Source organism: Pristiophorus japonicus, chromosome 19, assembly GCF_044704955.1.
Source record: "Pristiophorus japonicus isolate sPriJap1 chromosome 19, sPriJap1.hap1, whole genome shotgun sequence".
Lineage (NCBI taxonomy): Eukaryota > Metazoa > Chordata > Chondrichthyes > Pristiophoridae > Pristiophorus > Pristiophorus japonicus.
The window spans coordinates 1812481-1834441 of record NC_091995.1 but is presented as its reverse complement, the minus strand read 5'-3'; the positions used below and the strand labels follow the sequence as shown (position 1 = coordinate 1834441).

General features: G+C 48.9%; 1 protein-coding gene across 1 annotated transcript in view; it reads right to left on the bottom strand.

The window, feature by feature from the left end:
- Nucleotides 1–10988: 10988 nt before the first annotated feature.
- LOC139229610 (nuclear factor 7, brain-like) overlaps nucleotides 10989–21961 on the bottom strand; it is a 29341-nt gene continuing 18368 nt past the window's right edge. The window contains exon 5 of the mRNA XM_070861119.1: nucleotides 10989–12821. Coding sequence (XP_070717220.1) covers nucleotides 12271–12821 — 551 coding nt within the window. The 3' untranslated portion in view covers nucleotides 10989–12270. The remainder of the gene's footprint in view (nucleotides 12822–21961) is intronic.

Here is a 21961-nt window from a genome sequence, read left to right as displayed (position 1 = left end):
AGAGGGAGGGGAGGGAGAGAGAGGGGAGGGGAGGGGAGGGGAGGGAGGGAGGGAGGGAGGGAGAGGGGAGGGTGGGAGGGAGAGGGGAGGGAGGGAGAGGGAAGGGGAGGGAGGGAGAGAGAGGGAGGGGAGAGGGAGGGGAGAGGGAGGGGAGGAAGGGGAGGAAGGGGAGGGGAGAGGGGAGGAAGGGGAGGGAGCGAGAGGGCGAGAGAGGGAGAGAGAGGGAGAGAGGGAGAGGGAGGGAGGGAGAGGGAGGGAGGGGAGAGGAGAGGGAGGGAGGGAGGGGAGAGGGAGGGGGGAGGGGAAGAGAGAGGGGAGGAGGGGGGAAGAGAGAGGGGGGAGGGGGGAAGAGAGAGGGGGGAAGAGGGGGGGAGGGGAAGAGGGGGGGGAGGGGAAGAGGGGGGTAGAGGGGAATAGGTGCAGGTGTCGGGTCGGGTCGGTTTGGGGCGGGGGGAGCGGGTCGCGGGGGATGGAACGGGTGTAGGGTCTCGGGTCGGGGGGGGAGCGGGCCTCGGGTAGGGGCGGGGGGGGAGCGGGCCTCGGGTCGGGGCGGGGGGGGGAGCGGGTGTCGGGTCTCGGGTGGGGGGAGCGGGTGTCGGGTCGGGCGGCGGGAGGGAGCGAGTGTCGGGTCTGGTCGGCGGGGAGCAGGAGCTGGCCGTGGGCCAGGGCTAGGGGCTGCGTGCTTCGGGCCCCTCCCACACAGTTCGGCGCCTGGAGCTACTGCACTTGCGTGCCGACTGTAGCGCGCATGTGCAGAGGTCCCGGCACTGTTTTCAGCGCAGGGACCTGGCTCCGCCCCCCCACAGCTCGTGCCGGCTGCGCCGAGGGCCAGAGGACCTGTAAGTCGGTGGAGAATACCGAGGATATCTTTAGGCGCCGTTTTAGGCGCGAAAAGCGGGCGCCCAGCTCGGAGGGGTGCCCGTTTTTTTTCTTGTGGAAACTTGGGCCCAATATACTAAACCAATCTCTCACCTTCAGAATTGTGACTGTATCTTGTTCCTGCGTCTGTCTCTTGAAGTTCGAAATCTATCACTCAACGCAATCGAAGTCCTGTTTGACCCGCTGTTCATTGGCCTTATAATCGACGTTGCTTGTTTCCTGGAGAGTCCTGATTAAACATTGCTCTTTCTCAGTGAGAATCTGGTGCATTTTAGCGAACTCCGATGTGATGTTGGTCTGGAGAATGCTCGACTGTTCCTTCCAAATGAAACGTGAAGCATAATTAATGTACCGCAATAAAGGGAACAAAACTAACTGAAATCCCAAAACCTACACAGGGAGACCTTACCCTAACTCCGGAAATCTGCTGTTTCTGACGCCGTGCTGTGTCCAGAGCTGAATCCTTTCTCTTTGCAGCCGATCCCAGAGATTATGTCAATTAATCCTAGAATCAGAAATTAACTGAATATAATTTTTATGCACGAAAAGCAAGAAAGAAATGTTGCCTGAGATTCTACCCTCCATGTTACCGTGTATATTTGTGCAGCCTCCATCAGTCCCATGAATCATAGAAACATAGAAATTTACAGTGCAGAAAGAGGTCATCTCGGCCCATCGTGCCCGTGCCGGCCGACAAAGAACCACACGGCCCTCGGTCACCAGCCCTGAAGGTTACATATAAACCTATGAACAATGACGGAAAGGCAAAGAGCACCCGGCCCAACCAGTCCGCCTCACACAACTGCGACACCCCTTATAGAAACATAGAAACATAGAAAATAGGTGCAGGAGTAGGCCATTCGGCCATTCTAGCCTGCACCGCCATTCAATGAGTTCATGGCTGAGCATGCAACTTCAGTACCCCATTGCTGCTTTCTCACCAATTATACTGAAACATTCTACACTCCACCCCAACCGGAGCCATGTGATCTCCTGGGAGAGGCAAAAACCAGACGAAAACCCAGGCCAATTTAGAGAGAAAAAATCAAATTTCTCTCTGACCCATCCAGGCGATTGAAACTAGTCCAGGAGATGACCCTGCAGGACTTACCATTGTATCTGCTCCGTCCAACAAAACGTCATCCAGTCTAATCCCAATTACCAGCTCTAGGTCCATAATGCTGCAGGTTACGACACTTTAGTGCCCATCCAACCATCTCTTAAAAGTGGTGAGGGTTTCTGCATCCACCACTCTTCCAGGCAGCGAGTTCCAGATCCCCACAACCCTCTGCGTAAAGAAGCTACCCCTCAAATCCCCTCTAAACCTTCCACCAACCACCTTAAAACTATGCCCCCTCATAATGGAAATAGACCCTACTATCCACTATGTCCAGGCCCCTCAATATTTTGTACACCTCAAAAAGGTCTCCTCTCAACCTCCTTTGTTCCAATGAGAACAAACCCAGCCTACCCAATCTGTCCTCATAACTAAGATGAGGTTAGTTAAGGCGGTTAAGAAAGCAAATGGCATGTTGGCCTTCATAGCGAGGGGATTTGAGTACAGGGGCAGGGAGGTGTTACTACAGTTGTACAGGGCCTTGGTGAGGCCACACCTGGAGTATTGTGTACAGTTTTGGTCTCCTAACCTGAGGAAGGACATTCTTGCTATTGAGGGAGTGCAGCGAAGGTTCACCAGACTGATTCCCAGGATGGCGGGACTGACCTATCAAGAAAGACTGGATCAACTGGGCTTGTATTCACTGGAGTTCAGAAGAATGAGAGGGGACCTCATAGAAACGTTTAAAATTCTGACGGGGTTAGACAGGTTAGATGCAGGAAGAATGTTCCCAATGTTGGGGAAGTCCAGAACCAGGGGACACAGTCTAAGGATAAGGGGTAAGCCATTTAGGACTGAGATGAGGAGGAACTTCTTCACCCAGAGAGTGGTGAACCTGTGGAATTCTCTACCACAGAAAGTTGTTGAGGCCAATTCACTAAATATATTCAAAAAGGAGTTTGATGAATTCCTTACTACTAGGGGGATCAAGGGGTATGGCGAGAAAGCAGGAATGGGGTACTGAAGTTGCATATTCAGCCATGAACTCATTGAATGTCGGTGCAGGCTAGAAGGGCCGAATGGACTACTCCTGCACCTATTTTCTATGTTTCTATGTTTCTAAGATTCTCCATTCCAGCATCCTAGTAAATTTCCTCTGCACCCTCTCTCGTGCAATCACGTCCTTCCTATAATACGGCGACCAGAACTGCCGCAGTACTCCAGCTATGGCCTAGCTAAAGTGTTATCCAATTTAAGCATAACCTCCCTGCTCTTATATTCTATGCCTCGGCCAATAAAGCCAAGCATTCTGTATGCCTTCTTAACCACCTTATCCACCTGGCCTGAAGTTGTGGGCCTTGTGACTCCGCCCCTCTGTCATGACCAGGCACCTCACACAGATCAGTTTCTTGTCAGTTTCACAAAACTCCGTCAGTTCTTCCTCATGTTCCACAGAGTGAAGTTTACTTTCCTTCTCTTTCGCATTCATATTTAATTTACGGGCTTACCCTACCAGACCGCTACGCCCCGATTTATCTTGAGGTTTCTTTCCATAAGCTCCTCTCTACATTCCGGGCAGGAGATGGTTTGCTTCTTTTCCCAACTCTTCGACTCTGTCAACCGGGAGGGATTATGGAGTGTCCTCCTCAAATGCGGCTGCATCTTCCGCCTGCTTCACGATGACATGCAAGCCATGATCCTGACCAATGGATCCACCACATACCCAATGCATGTGCGGACCGAGGTCAAGCAGGGCTGTGTCATCGCACCAGCGCTCTTCTCGATCTCCCTTGCTGCAATGCTCCATCTCACCCTCAACAAGCTCCCTGCTGGAGTGAAGCTAAATCAAGGACAAACGGCAATCTGTTCAATCTCCGCCGCCTCCAGGCAAGATCCAAGGTCATCCCATCCTCTGTCATTGAAATACAGTACGCAGATGACACTTGAGTCTGCGCACACTCGGAGTCCGAACTCTAAGCCATCGTCAACACCTTCACCGAAGCGTATGAGAGCATGGGCCTTACACTAAACATCCGGAAGACAAAGGTTCTCTACAAACCTGCCCCTGCCTCAGAGCATTGCCCCCCGATTATCAAAATCCAGGACGAGGCCTTGGACAACGTGCACCATTTTCCATACCTCGGGAGTCTCCTGTCAACAAGGGCAGACATCGATGACGACGTCCAACATCGCCTTCAGTGCGCCACTGCAGCCCTCTGTCGCCTGAGGAAGAGAATGTTCAAAGACTAGGACCTCAAACCCATCACCAAGCTCATGGTCTACAGAGCAGCAGTGATATCCACGCTCCTATATGCTTCAGAGACATGGACTATGTACAGCAGGCACCTCAAAGCACTGAAGATGTACCACCAAAGCTGCCTCCACAAGATCTTGCAAATTCATTCATAGGATTGGCACACCAACATCAGTGTTCTCGATCAGGCCAACATCCCCGGCATCGAAGCCACTCTCCACTGACCACTCTCGACCAGCTCAATTGGACAGGCCACATCGTCCACATGCCTGACACGAGACTCAGAAAACAAGTGCCCTACTCGGAGCTCCAACGTGGCAAGCGAGCCCCAGGAGTGCAGAGGAAACACATCAAGGACACCCTCAAAGCCTCCTTGAAAAAAGTGCGACCTCCCCATCGACACCTGGGAGTCCCTCGCCCAGGACCGCCCAATGTGGAGGAAAAACATCCGGGAAGGCGCCGAGCACCTCGAGTCTTGTCGCCGAGAGCTGAAGCCGAGCATAAACAGCGGAAGGAGTGCATGGTAAACCAGAAACCCCACCCACCTGTCCCTCCAACCACCGTCTGCCCCACCTGTTACATAGACTGTAGGTCCCACATTGGACTCTTCAGTCACTTGAGAACTCATTTTTAGCGTGGAAGCAAGTCATCCTCGACTCGGAGGGACTATCTAAGAAGAAGACAGGAGCAGCAGAAGTTGTGCCCATACTCCAGTGTTACCGGGTCGTTGAAGAAATCCAGACAAATGCTACAAATTAACTCCTGGGTCAATCTCTCGGCCTGCTCTCTGGAAGCTGTGTTCACTCTCGCACGTCTTCACACAACCCGCTCTCAGTTGGGATGGGCAGTGAGTGCGGATTTCTAACTCTGATTGGTGGCGTTCCTGGAGGTTTGATCAGGTGACATTCTGACCACCTGACACCTGATCAGGTGACATTTGTTCACATGACTTCAACCGCTGTTACTGCATTTACCTGGTAAAAGTTGGGTCCTCTGTAGCTGAGCACTTTTCCTCTCTCCTCTCCCCACCCCATGTTTCCCCTCTCCCCCTGCTCACGGGTGGCCTCCTGTTCCTTGGTGTCACATTTGACCCTGAAATGAGCTTTCGACCACACATCCGCAGCATAACCAAAACTGGCTATTTCCACCTCCATAACATCGTCCATCAATGCCTATTGCCTCAGCTCATCCGCTGCTGGAACCCTCATCCACGCCTTTGTTACCTCTAGACTTGACTATTCCAACGCACTCCTGGCTGGCCTCCCACATTCTACCCCCGGTAAATCAGAGGTGATCCAAAACTCGGCTGCCGGTGTCTTAACTCGCACCAAGTCCCGCTCACCCATCACCTCTGTGCTCGCTGACCTACATTGGCTTCCAGTTAAGCAACACCTCGATTTCAAAATTCCCATCCTTGTTTACAAATCCCTCCATGGCCCTCGCCCCTCCCTATCTCTGTAATCTCCTCCAGCCCCCACAACCCCCCGAGATGTCTGCACTCCTCTAATTCTGCCCTCCTGACCATCCCTGATTATAATCGCTCCACCATCGGTGGCCGTGCCTTCAGCTGACTGGGCCCCAAGCTCTGGAACTCCCTCCCTAAACCTCTCCGCCTCTCCACCTCACTTTCCTCCTTCAAGATGCTCCTTAAAACCTCCCTCTTTGACCAAGCTTTTGGTCACCTGCCGTAATTTCTAATTATGGCATGTGTACTTTTTTTAATCTCATAATACTCCTTTGAAGTGCCTTGGGACATTTCACTACGTTAAAGGCATGAGATAAATACAGGCACGTCATGGCTATCAAGACCACCTACGGCCCAAGCACCCAAGGTCCTATCCCACTGAGGGCCAAGATCGGAGAGGTGCTCATCAAGGACACCGAGGCAGTCAAGACCTGATGGAAGGAACACTTCGAAGATCTCCTCAACCACAACTCTGCTTCTGACATGAGTGTCCTCGACTCCATCCCACAGCATGCTACCCACCACCATCTCAGCAAATATAGAAACATAGAAAATAGGTGCAGGAGTAGGCCATTCGGCCCTTCGAGCCTGCACCACCATTCAATAAGATCGTGGCTGATTATTCACCTCAGTACCCCTTTCCTGCTTTCTCTCCATATCCCTTGATGACTTTAGCCGTAAGAGCCATATCTAACTATCTCTTGAATATATCTAATGAACTGGCATCAACAACTTTCTGTGGTAGAGAATTCCACGGGATAACAACTCTCTGAGAGAAGAACTTTCTCCTCATCCCGTCCTAAATGGCTTACCCCTTATTCTTAGACTGTGACCTCTGGTTCTGGACTTTCCCAACATCGGGAACATTCTTCCTGCATCGAACCTGTCCAGTCCCGTCAGAATTTTATCTGTTTCTATGAGATTCCCTCACATTCTTCTAAACTCCAGTGAGTATAAGCCTGGTCGATCCAGTCACTCCTCATTGAAGTGGAGATTCATCGTCGCCTCCAGTGCGCCAATGCAACCTTCCGGCCACCTGCAGAAAAGAGTGTTTGAAGACCAGGCCCTCAAGTCGACCACCAAACTCATGATCTACAGGGCTGTAGTAATACCCATCCTCCTGTATGGGTCTGAGGCATGGACAATGTACAGAAGGCACCTCAAGTCGCTGGAGATATATCACCAACCATGTCACCACAAGATCCTGCAAATCCCCTGGGAGGACAGGCGCACCAACATCAGTGTCCTCGACCAGGTTAACATCCTCAGTATTGAAGCACTGACCACACTCGATCGGCTTTGCTGGGCAGGCCACATAGTACTCATGCTAGATACGAGACTTCCTAAGCAAATGCTTTATGGTAAACGAGCCAAAGGAGGACAGCGGAAACGTTATAAGGACACCCTCAAAGCCTCCCTTGTAAAGTGCGACATCACCACTGACACCTGGGAGACCCTGGCCGCAGACTGCCCGAGGTGGAGAAAGTCCATCCGGGAGGGCGTTGAGCTCTTTGAATCTCGACGCAAAGAGAATGAAGAGGCCAACCGCAAGCAGCGGAAGAAGCGCACGGCAAACCAGCCCCACCGTTCCCTTCCCCCGACGAATATCTGTCCCACATGTGACAGGGTCTGTGGCTCTCGTATCGGACTGTTGAGCCATCAAAATACTCACTTTGGGAGTGGAAGCAAGTCCTCCTCGATTCCAAGGAACTGCCTATGATGATGATGATATATCAGTCCTGCTATCCCGGGAATCAGTCTGGTGAACGTTCGCTGTACTCCATCAATAGCAAGAACGTCCTTCCTCAGATTAGGAGACCGAAACTGAACACGATATTCCAGGTGAGGTTTCACCAAGGCCCTGTACAACTGCAGTAAGACCTCCCTGCTCCTATACTGAAATCCCCTCGCTATGAAGGCCAACATACCATTTGCCTTCTTCACCGCCTGCTGTACCTGTATGCCAACTTTCAATGACTGATGAACCATGACACCCAGGTCTCGTTGCAACTCCCCTTTTCCGAATCTGTCGCCATTCAGATAATATTCTGTCTTCCTGTTTTTGCCACCAAAGTGGATAACCTCACATTTATCCACATTATACTGCATCTGCCATGCATTTGCCCACTCACCTAACCTGTCCAAGTCACCCTGCAGCCTCTTAGCATCCTCCTCACAGCTCACTCCACCACCCAGCTTAGTGTCATCTGCAAACTTGGAGATATTACACTAAATTCCTTCATCTAAATCATTGATGTATATTGTAAATAGCTGGCGTCCCAGTACTGAGCCCTGCGGCACTTCACTAGTCATTGCCTGCCATTCTGAAAAGGACCCATTTATCCCGACTCTCTGCTTCCTGTCTGCCAACCAGTTCTCTTTCCACATCTATATATTACCCCCAATACCATGTGCTTTAATTTTGCACACCAATCTCTTGTGTGGGACCTTTTCAAATGTCTTTTGTAAGTCCAAATACACCACATCCACTCGTTCTCCCTTGTCCACTCTACTTGTTACATCCTCAAAAACTTCTTGATTTGTCAAGCATGATTTCCCTTTCATAAATCCATGCTGGCTTAGACAGATCCTGTCACTGCTTTCCAAATGCGCTGCTATTTCATCTTTAAAAATTGATTCCAACATTTTCCCCAAAACCCCAGCCCTGTGTGGGATAGAAAAGGCCATCCGTCAGCTCAAGAACAACAAAGCCTCAGGAGCAGATGGAATCCCCGCCGAAGCACTATAACATGGTGGAGAAGCACTACTGGCATGTATCCATGACCTCATCTCTCTTATTTGGAAGGAGGAGATCTGGCCAGGAGATCTCAGAGACCCTGTAATCGAGACAATCTTCAAGAAAGGTGACCGGTCCCATTGCGGGAATTCAGTGAAAGTCATCGCAAGAATCCTCCTCAATCGCCTTCTCCCAGTGGCTGAAGAGCTCCTCCCAGAGTCGCAATGCGGATTGCACCCACTAAGGGGCACAATGGCCATGATCTTCTCATCACGTCAAATCCAAGAGAAATGCAGGGAGCAGCATCTTGACCTCTCAAAGGCCTTCACACTGTCAACCGTGAGGGATTATGGAGTGTCCTTCACAAATTCGGCTGCCCTCAAAAGTTCATCACCATCCTCCGCCTGCTTCACGACGACATGCAAGCCACGAGCCTGACCAATGGATCCACCACAGACCCAATGCATGTGCGGACCGGGGTCAAGCAGGGCTGTGTCTTGGCACCAACGTTCTTCTTGATCTTCGTTGCTGCAATGCTCCATCTCGGCCTCAGCAAACTCCCCGCTGGCGTGGAGCCAATCTACAGGTCAAACGGGAAACTGTTCAATCTCCGTCACCTCCCGGCCAGGTCCAAGGACATCCCATCCTCTGTCATTGAATTACAGTGTGCAGATAACGCCTGCGTCTGCGCACACTCGGAGGTGGACCTCCAAACCATCATTAACACCTTGGCCAAAGCGTATGAGAGCATGGGCCTTACACTAAACAGCCATAAGACAAAGGTTCTCTATCAACCTACCCCTGCCACACAGCCTCTTAACAGCCTAGGATACAGTTCATGGAACACTCTCCACCTGCCTGGATCAGTGCAGGTCCAACAACATTCAAGAAGTGAACTAACACAGTAAGTAATCAGGAAGGCGAATGGAATGTTGGCCTTTATTGCAAGGCGGATAGAGTATAAAAGCACGGAAGTCCTGCTACAACTGTACAGGTTATTGGTGAGGCCACATCTGGAGTACTGCTTACAGTTTTGGTCTCTCTATTGAAGGGCCGATATGCTTGCATTATATGCCGTTCAGAGAAGGTTCACTCGACTGATTCCGGAGATGAGGGAGTTGACTTATGAGGATATGTTGATTAGGTTGGGCCTATACATATTGAAGTTCAGAAGAATGAGAGGTGATATTATTGAAACTTATAAGATAATGAGGGGGCTCGACAAGGTGGATGTAGAGAGCATATTCCCACTCATAGTGGAAACTAAAGCTACGGGACATAGTCTTAGAATAAGGGACCGCCCACTTAAAGCTAAGATGAGGAAACGTTTCTTCTCTCAGAGGGTCGTGAATCTGTGGAATTATCTGCTCCAGAAAGCTGTGAAGGCTGAGTCATTGAATATATTTAAGGTGGAGATAGACAGATTTTTGAGCGATAATGGAGTAAAGGGTTATGGGGAGCGGGCAGTGAAGTGGAGCTGAGTCCGTGATCAGATTAGCCATGATCTTATTAAATTGCGGAGCAGGCTCGAGGGGCGAAATGGCCGACACCTGCTCCTATTTCTTTCGTTCTTTTGTTCTTAAAGGAATCTCAACACCGATCAGGACAAAGCATCTCGCTTGATTTGCACCCCATCCACCACATTGAACACTCACTCCCTCCACCACCGCTGTATCGTGGCTGCAGTGTGTACCATCTACAAGACGCACTGCAGCAACTCACCAAGGCTTCTTCGGCAGTACCTCCCAACCCCGAGATATTTACCACCTAGAAGGACAAGGGCAGCAGGTGCATTGTCACTCCATCACCTCCAAGTTCCCCTCCAAGTTACACACCATCCTGATGTGTAAATAAATCGGGCGTTCCTTCATCGCTGGGTCCAAACCCTGTAACACCCTCACCAACAGCACTGTGGGAACACCTTTGAGACGCTCCTTAAAACCTATCACTTTGAGCAAGCATTTAGTCACCTGTCCAACTATCTCAGCGGTTCAAGAACGTGCTATCCACTACCTTCTCAAGGGGCAATTAGCGACGCCCGCATCACATGAGTGAATTCAAAAAAAGAGAGAGACGGACGGACGGAGAAGCGCACAGAGGAACTCAAGGTTTAAAAATGTTTTTTTGTTTCCCAATTCTGCCACGTGGTGACGCTGTTGTCTGCTCAGTTACAGCAGGCGCTCGGTTCTGCCAGAGATGCCTGCAGCGGTTCCCAGTATTGTACAATGCAAGTCGTCCTGCCTTAAAACCAGGGACCTGGGGAGGCAAACTCGCTTAGAGACAGGAATATTCAGTTTAGCCCGATGCAAACAAATGGACATAGGAACCACAAACCGAAAAGGACTGAGGGCCAGCAAAATCCCGTTCTACCTTCGCGGCTGTTGCATAATAGAACAATATTGGAGATGGTAACAAATCATCGCAAACCTGTCTGCGGACTGACAGCGTCAAGAATCATTCGGCCCTTTCCCACTTCGAGCTTTGAAATTGACCTTGTATCCGAGACCAACCCAAGCAGCTGTCTACTGGTTTGTGACTTATTTAGGTTTCCATATGACTCAGGAAAAGCAGGAGACAGGTAGAAAAGTGTTCCTTTTAAATCCATTTTTATTAAGATTCTGCAATATAATCTCCTTTACAATTCTCTTACATTCTCCATTAATAACGATCAGATAGCGAGTTAATTGTTTTAAAGCAAAATGCTCAACAGTTGCGAGCCGTGGCTCAATGGGCAACACTTTCGCCTCTGAGTCAGAAGGTTGTGGGTTCATGTCCCACTCCAGAGACTTGAGCACCCCATCACAGTGCTGCACTGAGAGGCCGATGCACTGTCGGAGATGCTTTCTTTGGAATTGGCACTGTCTTTTCCTGAAGATCACGATATTACTTGAAACACGATCTAAATACTGTGAAACATTCTTGCGCATTTTTGTTTCATCACATTCCGCACAAAACTAACATTCGGTATCAGCCAGTGGGTGGTCAATACACAACATTATCAGAGCAGAGAAGCTCCAGCAACGATCACATGGTGGCAGGGACAATGGGTGGTCCCCAGGCCAGAGAGGACAGCAATAGCACATGGGATAGGATGAAAGGCAAGTATCGAGTCTATTTTGGGTCTTTGAATCAGTGACTGTTCCAGACTCGCTTGCTGCAGCTGGAGCGTAACTCAGGCGTTGCCCGCAAAGCCAGGAATTTCTGGTCAACGGCTCGCCATTCTGCTTCAAGACGGAAGATTATATTTTCAGATTCCGATCGGGAGCAGCCACATCCGTCACCCCAATCGCTCACCCTGCCGATCCAACTCCCCGCATTTCCCCGTTCCACACCAGCTTCATTCAGCCCGGCTTTACATCCGCCCGGTTTCCGCCTCTAAATGCGCTCCTCCCTCAATTGATATCCTGACTTTGCCCACTCAGAATGAGCTCCCCCCCGCACTGGGAACGGGGCCCAGTTTGTGATGTTCCCCAGTGAGTGCTGCACAGATTGCACCAACACCCCACACTCTCTGCTCCTTAATGAAGGCGCTGAGCTGTTTACATTCAATGGCTTGACGGTTCCGCTAAAACCGCAGCCAAAGGAAGGTCACAGGGAATAAAGTTAAATGTCGATCTGGGTAATATCTCCAGAGGAATGCCAGGCTGTGGTCCCTGGAGGGAGAGACTCTATCCCAGTACAGGTTGGGCGGGGGGTGATATGTTGCAGGGTGAGGATGGGAGGGTTATTCAGTGACCTGACCCTGCTGGGGTTACAGTCAAACACTGATTACAGACTGAGATACAATTGGAAATGTTCATCACACAAACACACCCGGGGAGGGAATGGAGTCAGAAACTGGAATTGGAGGGAAAATGATGGAAACAGACCCATTAATGTTAGTGTCCTTTAACCCCGCAGATTATCAGCGGTGCGGAGTTTTTCCCGCCTTCATACCACCCCGGATTGAAGATGGGAAAGATTCTCTCAGTGAAAGTGTGGGTGAAAGTGTGGAGATGGGACATGTTGTCCGCATTGTAAAATGACACCTGTCCGCCCGCATAGTCCAGGTACACCCCGATCTTCCGGGGCTCCACACTCGGGGTGAGGGGGATCTGTGAGGGGGAGGTGAGGGCAAAATAGTCACTTCCGGGGTCCAGCCACACAATCCAGTATCCAGTCTCTGGGCTCGGGGTGATTGGCCCTTTCCTCTCGGCAGACTCTCGGATCACTCCCAGACCCCACTCAGTCTTGTCCCCCACCTCCACCTCCCAGTAGTGTCTCCCTGATGTGAATCCCTCCGATCCCAGGACAAAGGACCAGTAATCAAACCTCTCCGGGGTGTCAGGGAGCGGCTGCTGTTTGTCTCCGGGTCTCACACGGGTCCGGCCCTCAGACAGGATGAGCCGGGAATGGGCTGTGTTCGGATCCAGAGTCAGAGAGGCTGGAGCTGGGGGGAAGTTAAAATAACACAGTCAGTGATTTAAGCCGCGATTTCCGCTGTCTCGGCGGGTCGGTGGCGGGCGATGTCGGTGACAGGTCCCGGACTCGCTGCTGGCTCCAGCCCGCTGTCTGAAATTACTTCCCTGATTACACCTGTTAAGCCCCGCCCAGCGGGCTTGCCGGCCAATTGCAGGCTGCGGGTCTGATGACGTCTGGAGACCTTTGCCCCACTGAAACAAATGCTATTTTTCCCACTGATCCCGCGAAAAATTCCCCGATAATTTATTGATGTGACAGAATCAAACTCTGAGTGACATTCCTTCTTCTAATCCTCAGCTTTCTGCATATTATTGAAAAATTACTTTGTCTCAGTATTGATCAGCACGTCTGGCCAGCTGAACATGACAGAGAAAAATAGATCAAATAAAGATGCAATTATATTTAAGATAGAAAAGACAAGTTAATGGTAAACTAATCAAATTCAGAGAGGATGAACCTCAAGGATTGCAAGACGCGCATTCAAATAAATGCACAAAGATAGAGCACTATTTTATATTACAGGTTTTCATTTTATAATAAGGATATAGAGGCATTGGAGGAAGTGCAAAATAGATTTACAAAAACGAGTACAAAAAGGTGAGAGGCTATAATTATCAGGAAAGATTGAATAGGCTCTAGAAATGGGAAAGCTGAGGGGTGAAATGATAGAGGTCGTTAATATTATGAAAGGGTCTGATAGGGTAGATGTCGAGAAGACGTTTCCACTTGTGAGGAGACAAAAACTAGACACCATAAAAACATAAAATTAAGTAATAAATCTAACTGGGGATTCAGGAGAAATCTCTTTATCCGGAGAGTGGTGAGAATGTGGAACTCACTACCACGAGAAGCAGTTCAGGCAAATAGCACAGAAGCATTTAAGGGGAAGCGAGATTAACACATGAGGGAGGAAGGGACAGAAGGATATGTGATATGGTTAGATGAAGAGGGGTGGGAGAAGGCTCGTGTGGAGCATAAACACCGGCTTGGACCTGTTGGGCTGAATGGCCTGTTTCTGTGCTGTATATACTTTGTAAAAATCAATCATCAGGCTGGGCCATCAAAGCATTGTTACCGAAACAAAGTGGCAACATATGGCACCGGGAAGATGGTGGCTGACCTCGAGAAGGAACAGGTTGGGGGGGGGGTGGGGGGAGGGTGTAGTGGGATGGAACCCCTCAAAGTCGGATTAGTGATATGGGATGGGGGCTGGGGAGTTGTTGATGTCAGTTCATTGGATATATTTAAGAGGGAGTTCAATATGGCGCTTATGACTAAAGGGATCAAGGGGCATTGAGATAAAGCAGGAAAGGGGTCTTGAGGTGAAATATCAGCCATGATCTTAATGAAAGGTGGTGCAGGATCGAAAGGCCGAATGGCCTACTCCTGCACCTATTTTCTATGTTTCTATGTTTCTATGTTGAGTTCCCAGCTTTGGTCACCCTGGAGCCATGTCTTCGTGATGGCAATGATATCATACTCGTTAATTGCTGCCTGCGCAGTTAATTCATTCACCTTATTACAAATACTCCTCACATTGAGGCACAGAGCCTTCAGCCTTGCCTTTTTAACACACTTTGCCCATTTAGAATTTTGCCATAGAATTTTTGCCTTGGGTTTCTCTGCCTTCCACTTTTACTTTTCTTCTTTCTATCTTTTGCTTCTGCCCCCATTCTACTTCACTCTGTCTCCCTGCATAGGTTTCCATCCCCCTGCCATATTAGTTTAACCTTTCCCCAACAGCACTAGCAAACACTCCCCCGAGGACATTGGGTCCGATCCTGCCCAGGTGCAAACCGTCCGGTTTGTACCAGTCCCACCTCCCCCAGAACCGGTTCCAATGTCCCAGGAATTTGAATCCCTCCTTTCTGCACCACTCCTCAAGCCACATATTCATCTTAGCTATCCTGCAATTCCTATTCTGACTAGCATGTGGCACTGGTAGCAATCCTGAGATTACTTCCTTTGAGGTCCTACTTTTTAATTTAACTCCTAGCTCCCTAAACCAACAATGATAAAGGTTACCTACTGATAAAGGAAAAGAAAAAGAAGAAAAACTACTCACCAATCACTAGCCAATCACTTACCCCCTTGCCTGTGACGTCACCCTTCGATTTCTATCTCCATCCTTTTTTGCCTTCTCACCCTGCTACAGGTGTACCAGCTGGCTCCTCCTCGACTCCCGCTCCCCGACTGTGACTGATGGGCCTTTTATAGGCCTCCCTCCGATCTCCTCCGCCTGGTCGATGAACTCCCACCGCTCAGACTCACGGACCTTTTCTACATCTCCCTCCAATCTCCCACGCCTCCTCGATGAGCCCCTCAAAATCGGGTGAGTTCCGTGGGATGGGGGGTGGGACGTGTTGCCGGGCGAGGAGGAATCATGGATTCCGTTATATCTTGAACCTGTTTTGTGATGAGCAATCTGGGTATTTTACTGACACTGCAGTCACCGTCAGTCTGAAGGGTGAGAACATTGTTCTGTGTTGTCAATACCATACACTGCTTCTGTATCGAACCCGCACTCCTGGATCTGATATAGGGTCACAGCTCCGAAGCATTCTGACAGATAAGAGCAAAGATTGGTCCCGCAGGGTTTAAAAGAAAGAGAGAAACATAGAAACATAGAAAATAGGTGCAGGAGTCGGCCATTCGGCCCTTCGAGCCTGCACCACCATTCAATATGATCATGGCTGATCATTCAACCTCAGTACCCCTTTGCTGCTTTCTCTCCATACCCCTTGATCCCTTTAGCTGTAAGGGCCTTATCTAACTCCCTTTTGAATATATCCAACGAACTGGCCTCAACAACTTTCTGTGGTAGTGAATTGCACAGGTTAACAACTCTCTGAGTGAAGATGTTTCTCCTCATCTCGGTCCTAAATGGCTCACCCCTTATCCTTAGACTGTGACCCCTGGTTCTGGACTTCCCCAGCAACAGGAACATTCTTCCTGTCTCTAACCTGTCCAATCCTGTCAGAATTTTGTATGTTTCTATGAGATTCCTTCTCATTCTTCTAAACTCCAGTGAATACAAGCCCAGTCAATCCAGTCTCTCCTCATATCTCAGTCCTGCCATCCCGGGAATCAGTCTGGTGAACCTTCGCTGCACTCTCTCAATAGCAAGAATGTCCTTCCTCAGATTAGGAGACCAAAACTGAACACAATATTCCAGGTTTGGCCTCACCAAGGCCCTGTACAACTGCAGTAAGACCTCCCTGCTCCTATACTCAAATCCTCTCGCTATGAAGGCCAACAAGCTATTTGCCTTCTTCACCACCTGCTGTACCTGCATTCCAACTTTCAATGACTGATGTACCATGACACCCAGGCCTCGTTGCACCTCCCCTTTTCCTAATCTGTCACCATTCAGATATAATTCTGCCTTCCTGTTTTTGCCACCAAAGTGGATAACCTCACATTTATCCACATTATACTGCATCTGCCATGCATTTGCCCACTCACCTAACCTGTCCAAGTCACCCTGCAGCCTCTTCGCGTCCTCCTCACAGCTCACATCGCCACCCAGCTTAGTGTCATCTACAAACTTGGAGATATTACATTCAATTCCTTCATCTAAATCATTGATGTATATTGTAAAGAGCTGGGGTCCCAGCACTGAGCCCTGCAGCACCCCACTAGTCACTGCCTGCCATTCTGAAAAGGACCCGTTTATTCCGACTCTCTGCTTCCTGTCTGCCAACCAGTTCTCTATCCATGTCAGTATATTACCCCCAATACCCCCAAAAGAAAGAGCAACTTGCATTTATATAGTGCCTTTCGCGGACTCAGGTCATCCCAAAACACGTTACATCCCCTGAGGTTTTGTTTGGAAATGTAGTCACTGTTGAAATGCAGGAAATGCAGCGGTCAGTTTGTGCACAGCAAGCTCCCACAAACAGCCATGATTGGGTAATCTGTTTTTTTTTTGGTGCTGCCGGTACAGGGATAAGTATTGGCCCAGGACACCATGGATAGCTCACCTGCTCTTCTGGGAAACAGTGCCATAGGGTTTTGTTACATCAACCTGAGAGGGCAGACGGGGCCCTGGTTTAACTTCTCCTCCGCCTCAAACCGTGCAGCACTGCGCTGGAGTGTCAGCCCAGATGTTAGTGCTCAATACCTTGGACTTTGAAGCCACAAGCTTCTGACTGAGCGGCTGACACTCTACAGAACTGATGAAGCATGGTGGCTTCTCTGTAAAGAATGATGGCCTAGTTTGGCGATTGGGGCAGGGAGTAATTGTGACTCTAGGCCACCGTGTGAAACGGGAGATACTGAATCAACAGGCTTTAATGGAAATAAAATCGGGAGAGATGTGAACTGGACCTTCCAATTTGCTATCACCCATTTTACATTGTCCCACAATGTCAATGTTAACCCAACAGGTGAAGTTTTTGTTTGCTAATAGACTGGGAAAAGTTTGCCTGTTTACAATTAACAAATTTATCTTTATCTTTTTCTGATAAGGATTGAGCCTCTTTACATTTCAGTTCGAAAGTATATTTGATACAGTCGCCGCAGGAGGTCCAGCCGGGAGGTCCAGGTTGCGAGAGACTGAACTCCAGGATATAGTCGACGTATTTACTGAGGTGTATGAAAGCATGGGCCTTACACTAAACATTAGGAAGACAAAGGTCCTCCACCAGCCTGTCCTCGCCGCACAGCACTGCCCCCCCAGTCATCGAGATCCACGGCGTGACCCTGGACAACGTGGACCAGTTCCCCGAGCTCGGGAGCCTCCTATCAACAAGAGCAGGCATTGACGACGAGATCCAATACCGCCTCCAGTGCGCCAGTGCAGCCTTTGGCTGCCTGAGGAAAAGAGTGTTTGAAGATCAGTCCCTCAAAACTGTCACCAAGCTCATGGTCTACAGTGCTGTAGTAATACCCGCCCTCCTGTATGGCTCAGAGACATGGACCATGTACAGTAGACACCTCAAGTTGCTGGAGAGATACCACCAACGCTGTCTCCACAAGATCCTACAAATCCCCTGGGAGGACAGACGCACAAACATTAGCGTCCTCGACCAGGCCAACATCCCCAGCATCGAAGCACTGACCACACTCGATCAGCTCCGCTGGGCAGGCCACATTGTCCACATGCCCCGACACGAGGCTCCCAAAGCAAGCGCTCTACTTGGAACTTGTCCACGGCAAACGAGCCAAAGGTGGGCAGAGGAAACGTTACAAGGGACCACCCTCAATGCCTCCCTGATAAAGTGCAACATCCCCACCGAACCTGGGAGTCCCTGGCCAAAGACCACCCTAAGTGGAGGAAGTGCATCCGGGAGGGCGCTGAGCACCTCGAGTCTCGTCACCGAGAGCATGCAGAAACCAAGCGCAGGCAGTGGAAGGAGTTGCGGCAAACCAGTCCCACCCTCCCTTACCCTCAACCACTGTCTGTCCCACCTGTGACAGAAACTGTGGTTCTCGTATTGGACTGTTCAGCCACCTAAGAACTCATGCTAATAGTGGAAGCAAATCTTCCTCGATCCCGAGGGACTGCCTGTAATGATGATATTTGATACAACATTGCCACCTACTGGTTCAGTAGTACATTACACACAGAACAAGTCACCTGACGTTGCTTGGGAACTGTCAGTTCAGGTGTGTTCAGTAGTTCTTAGGTGTTCAGTGCTTGAAACTTGCTTGGTTGGCAGTGCTTTGCAGACCCCAATGGATATCCTACTTCTGAGAATTCGCACGTACGAATGTACTTGTACTTCCTGCAGATATTCAATAAACCAACCTCTGAATCTATATAATTGGTTTAATTCACGCACCGATCTAACACAGGCAGCTGCAGTTTAGGGTTATGCCTCTCTCGTAGAAACATAGAAAGTAGGTGTCGGAGTAGACCATTCGGCCCTTCTAGCCTGCACCACCATTCAATCTGCTCATGCAACCTCAGTGGCCCACCAATGTTATTTCGATAAACCCGCGAAAAGCTGAGATGTCCTATCACTTGGGTTGTCATGGTTTGATCCTCCATTAGTCCGCGGCTTTTAGTCTCAGGGTGGATTCTGCAGTTTGGTTCCATACGTAAAATATTCCCTTTAATCTATCGAACTGTAATTCTGATTCTTCTGCCAATACAATGAACCAGAAATAATGGAGTTTCTGATACACACTCCCAGTGTCAACGTTTCACACGGGTTAAGTGAAACTTGCTCTACATTGTGCACAGGAAAATAAAATTAGTGGGGGTGACCCCATGGCACTATGTCGAAGAAGAGCTGGGGTATTATCCCAGGTGTCCTGGGGCCAATATTTATCCCTCAATCAACAAAACTAAAAATCAGATGATCTAGTTATTATCACACTGCTGTCTGTGGGAGCTTGCTGTGCACAAATTGGCTGCTGCGTTTCCCACATTACAACAGTGACTACACTCCAAAAGTATTTCATTGGCTGCAACGTGCTTTAAGATGCCCGGCGGTCGTGAAAGGCGCTATAAAAATCCAAATATTGCTTTCTTTCCAGAAATACGACAAAATTTCCCTTTCAATGAAACACGAACCAAGTTAGGGTCGTGGGAGCATAGTGGTTATGTTCGTGAACTAGTCATCCAGAATCTGAACTAATGAGCTGGAGACATAAGCTCAAATCCCACCATGGCAGCTGGGGAATTTAAATTAAATTAAATAAATCCGGAATAAAAAGTTCTCACCAATAATGGTGACAATGAAACTACCGCATCTGGTTCACTAAATGTCCTTTTGGGAAATCTGCTGTCTTCACCCGGTCTGGCCTATATATGACACCAGACCCACAGTAATGTGGTTGACTCTTAACTGCTCCCTGAACTGGCCTGGGAAGCCACTCGGTTGTATTTAAGAAGTTGTCTTCAAGAAGGCGACTCACCACCAGCTTATCAAGGGCAGTTCATGCTGACCTCGCCAGTGATGCCCAGATCCCATGAATTAATAAAATAAATCGACTTTCCTGTGTATCGGGACATTGGTGGCCCAGGATCTGCTGGTTGAATACACCTTGCTCAGGGAATACACATTGCCAAGTGCACACTGTCATCGACCTGAAACATTAACTCTGTTTCTCTCTCCATAGATTCTGCCCGAACCGTTGAGTGTTTCCAACACTTTCTGTTTATACTTCACATTTCTAACATGCGCAGTAATTTGTATCAACCTATCAAAACAGTTCCAGATTTCTCTCTGCGCCATTGGTGTTGCAAATCAATTCTATAGCATTCATTCGACATTCCACACCTGTGCAGGGATAGGCATATAGAAGGCCAAGTACTGGGCTAGCATACCAGCATGTTGACTTGAATTTAATACATATATGAACATAAGAAATAGGAACAGGATTAGGCCATACGGCCCCTTGAGCCTGCTCCGCCATTCAATAAGATCATGGCTGATCTGATCTTGGCCTCAACTCCACTTTCCTGCCTGTTCCCCATAACGTTTGACTGCTCTATAATTCAAAAATCTGTCTCTCTCAGATTCGAATATATTCAATGACGCAGCCTCCCAGCTCTCTGAGACAGAGAATTCCAAAGATTTACAATCCTCTGAGAGAAGAAATTCCACCTCATCTCTATCTTAAATGGGTGACGAATTATTCTGAAACTATGCCCCCTAGTTGTACATTCCCCCAGGAGGGGAAACAGCCTCTCTGCATCTACCCTGTCAAGCCCCCTTAGAATCTTATAACTTTCAAAAGTTCACCGTTCATTCTTCTAAACGCCAATGAATATAGGCCCAACCTGCTCAACCTTTCCTCATAGGACAAGCCCTGCATCTCAGAAATCAACCTAATGAACCTTTTTGAATTGTCTCCAATGTAAGTATATCCCTCCTTAAATAAGGAGACCAAAACTGTACGCAGTACTCCAGGTGTGGTCTCACCAATGCCCTGTACCTTTGTAGCAAGACTGCCTTGCTTTTATATTCCACCCACCTTGCAATAAAGGCCTTCTTAATTACTTGCTTTACCTGCATGCTAACTTTTTGTGTTTCATGTACGAGGACACCCAGATCCCGCTCTGCCGTAGCATTCTGCAGTCTTTCTTCATTCAAATAATCGTTTGCTTTTCTATTCTTACCATCAAAGTGGATAACCTCACATTTTCCCACCTTAAACGCCATCTGCCAAATTTTTGCCCACTAACTTAACCTATCTATATTCCTTTGCGGACTCTTTGTGTCCTCCTCACAACGGTGACTTGAATTTAATAAACCTGACAATTACTGGCACTAGAAAGGAAGTCCTGGCATACAGGTGACTCTGTCTCACAATATCTGGTTGCCTAGCAAACCACTCAGTTGTAAAATGGACATTCACAATAAAGGTGACCTTCCCAGAACCGTCGACATTCTGTGGCCAGTTAAAAACTTCCTCGCAAATTTCCAACCGACACGAATCAGTCTACAGCACATACTATAATTTAATTTACGCTGCTAACCTAACTCTACTAAAGTAACACCATCAGTTCGACATTTTGCTGTTTTTCTCTGTGTCCGTCTGATAGTGCATCCTAGGCTCAACCCAACCTGAGAAGGAAATGAGCCATATGGGGAAATCCTACTACAATCCTTCAGCAGCCCTGAAGGTTACATACAAACCCATGAACAATGACGGAAAGACAAAGCACCCAGCCCAACCAGTCCGCCTCACACAACTGCGACACCCCTTATACTGAAACATTCTACACTCTGCCCCAACCGGAGCCATGTGATCTCGCGGGAGAGGGAAAAACCAGATAAAAACCCAGGCCAATTTAGGGAGAAAAAATCTGGAAAAATTCCGCTCTAACCCATCCAGGCGATCGAAACTAGTCCAGGAGATCACCCTGGCTGTATTCTATTCCCTGCAGGACTTACCATTATATCTGCACCGTCCAACAAAAGGTCATCTAGTCTAATCCCAATTACCAGCTCTAGGTCCGTAACCCTGCAGGTTGGCCTTTATTGTAAAGGGGATGGCATGTAAGAGTAAGGCAGTCTTGCTACAACTGTACATGGTCTTGGTGAGTCCACACCTGGAGGACTGCGTACAGTTTTGGTCTCCTTATTTCAGGAGGGATATACTTGCATTGGAGGCAATTCAGCGAAGGTTCACGAGGTTGATTCCTGATGT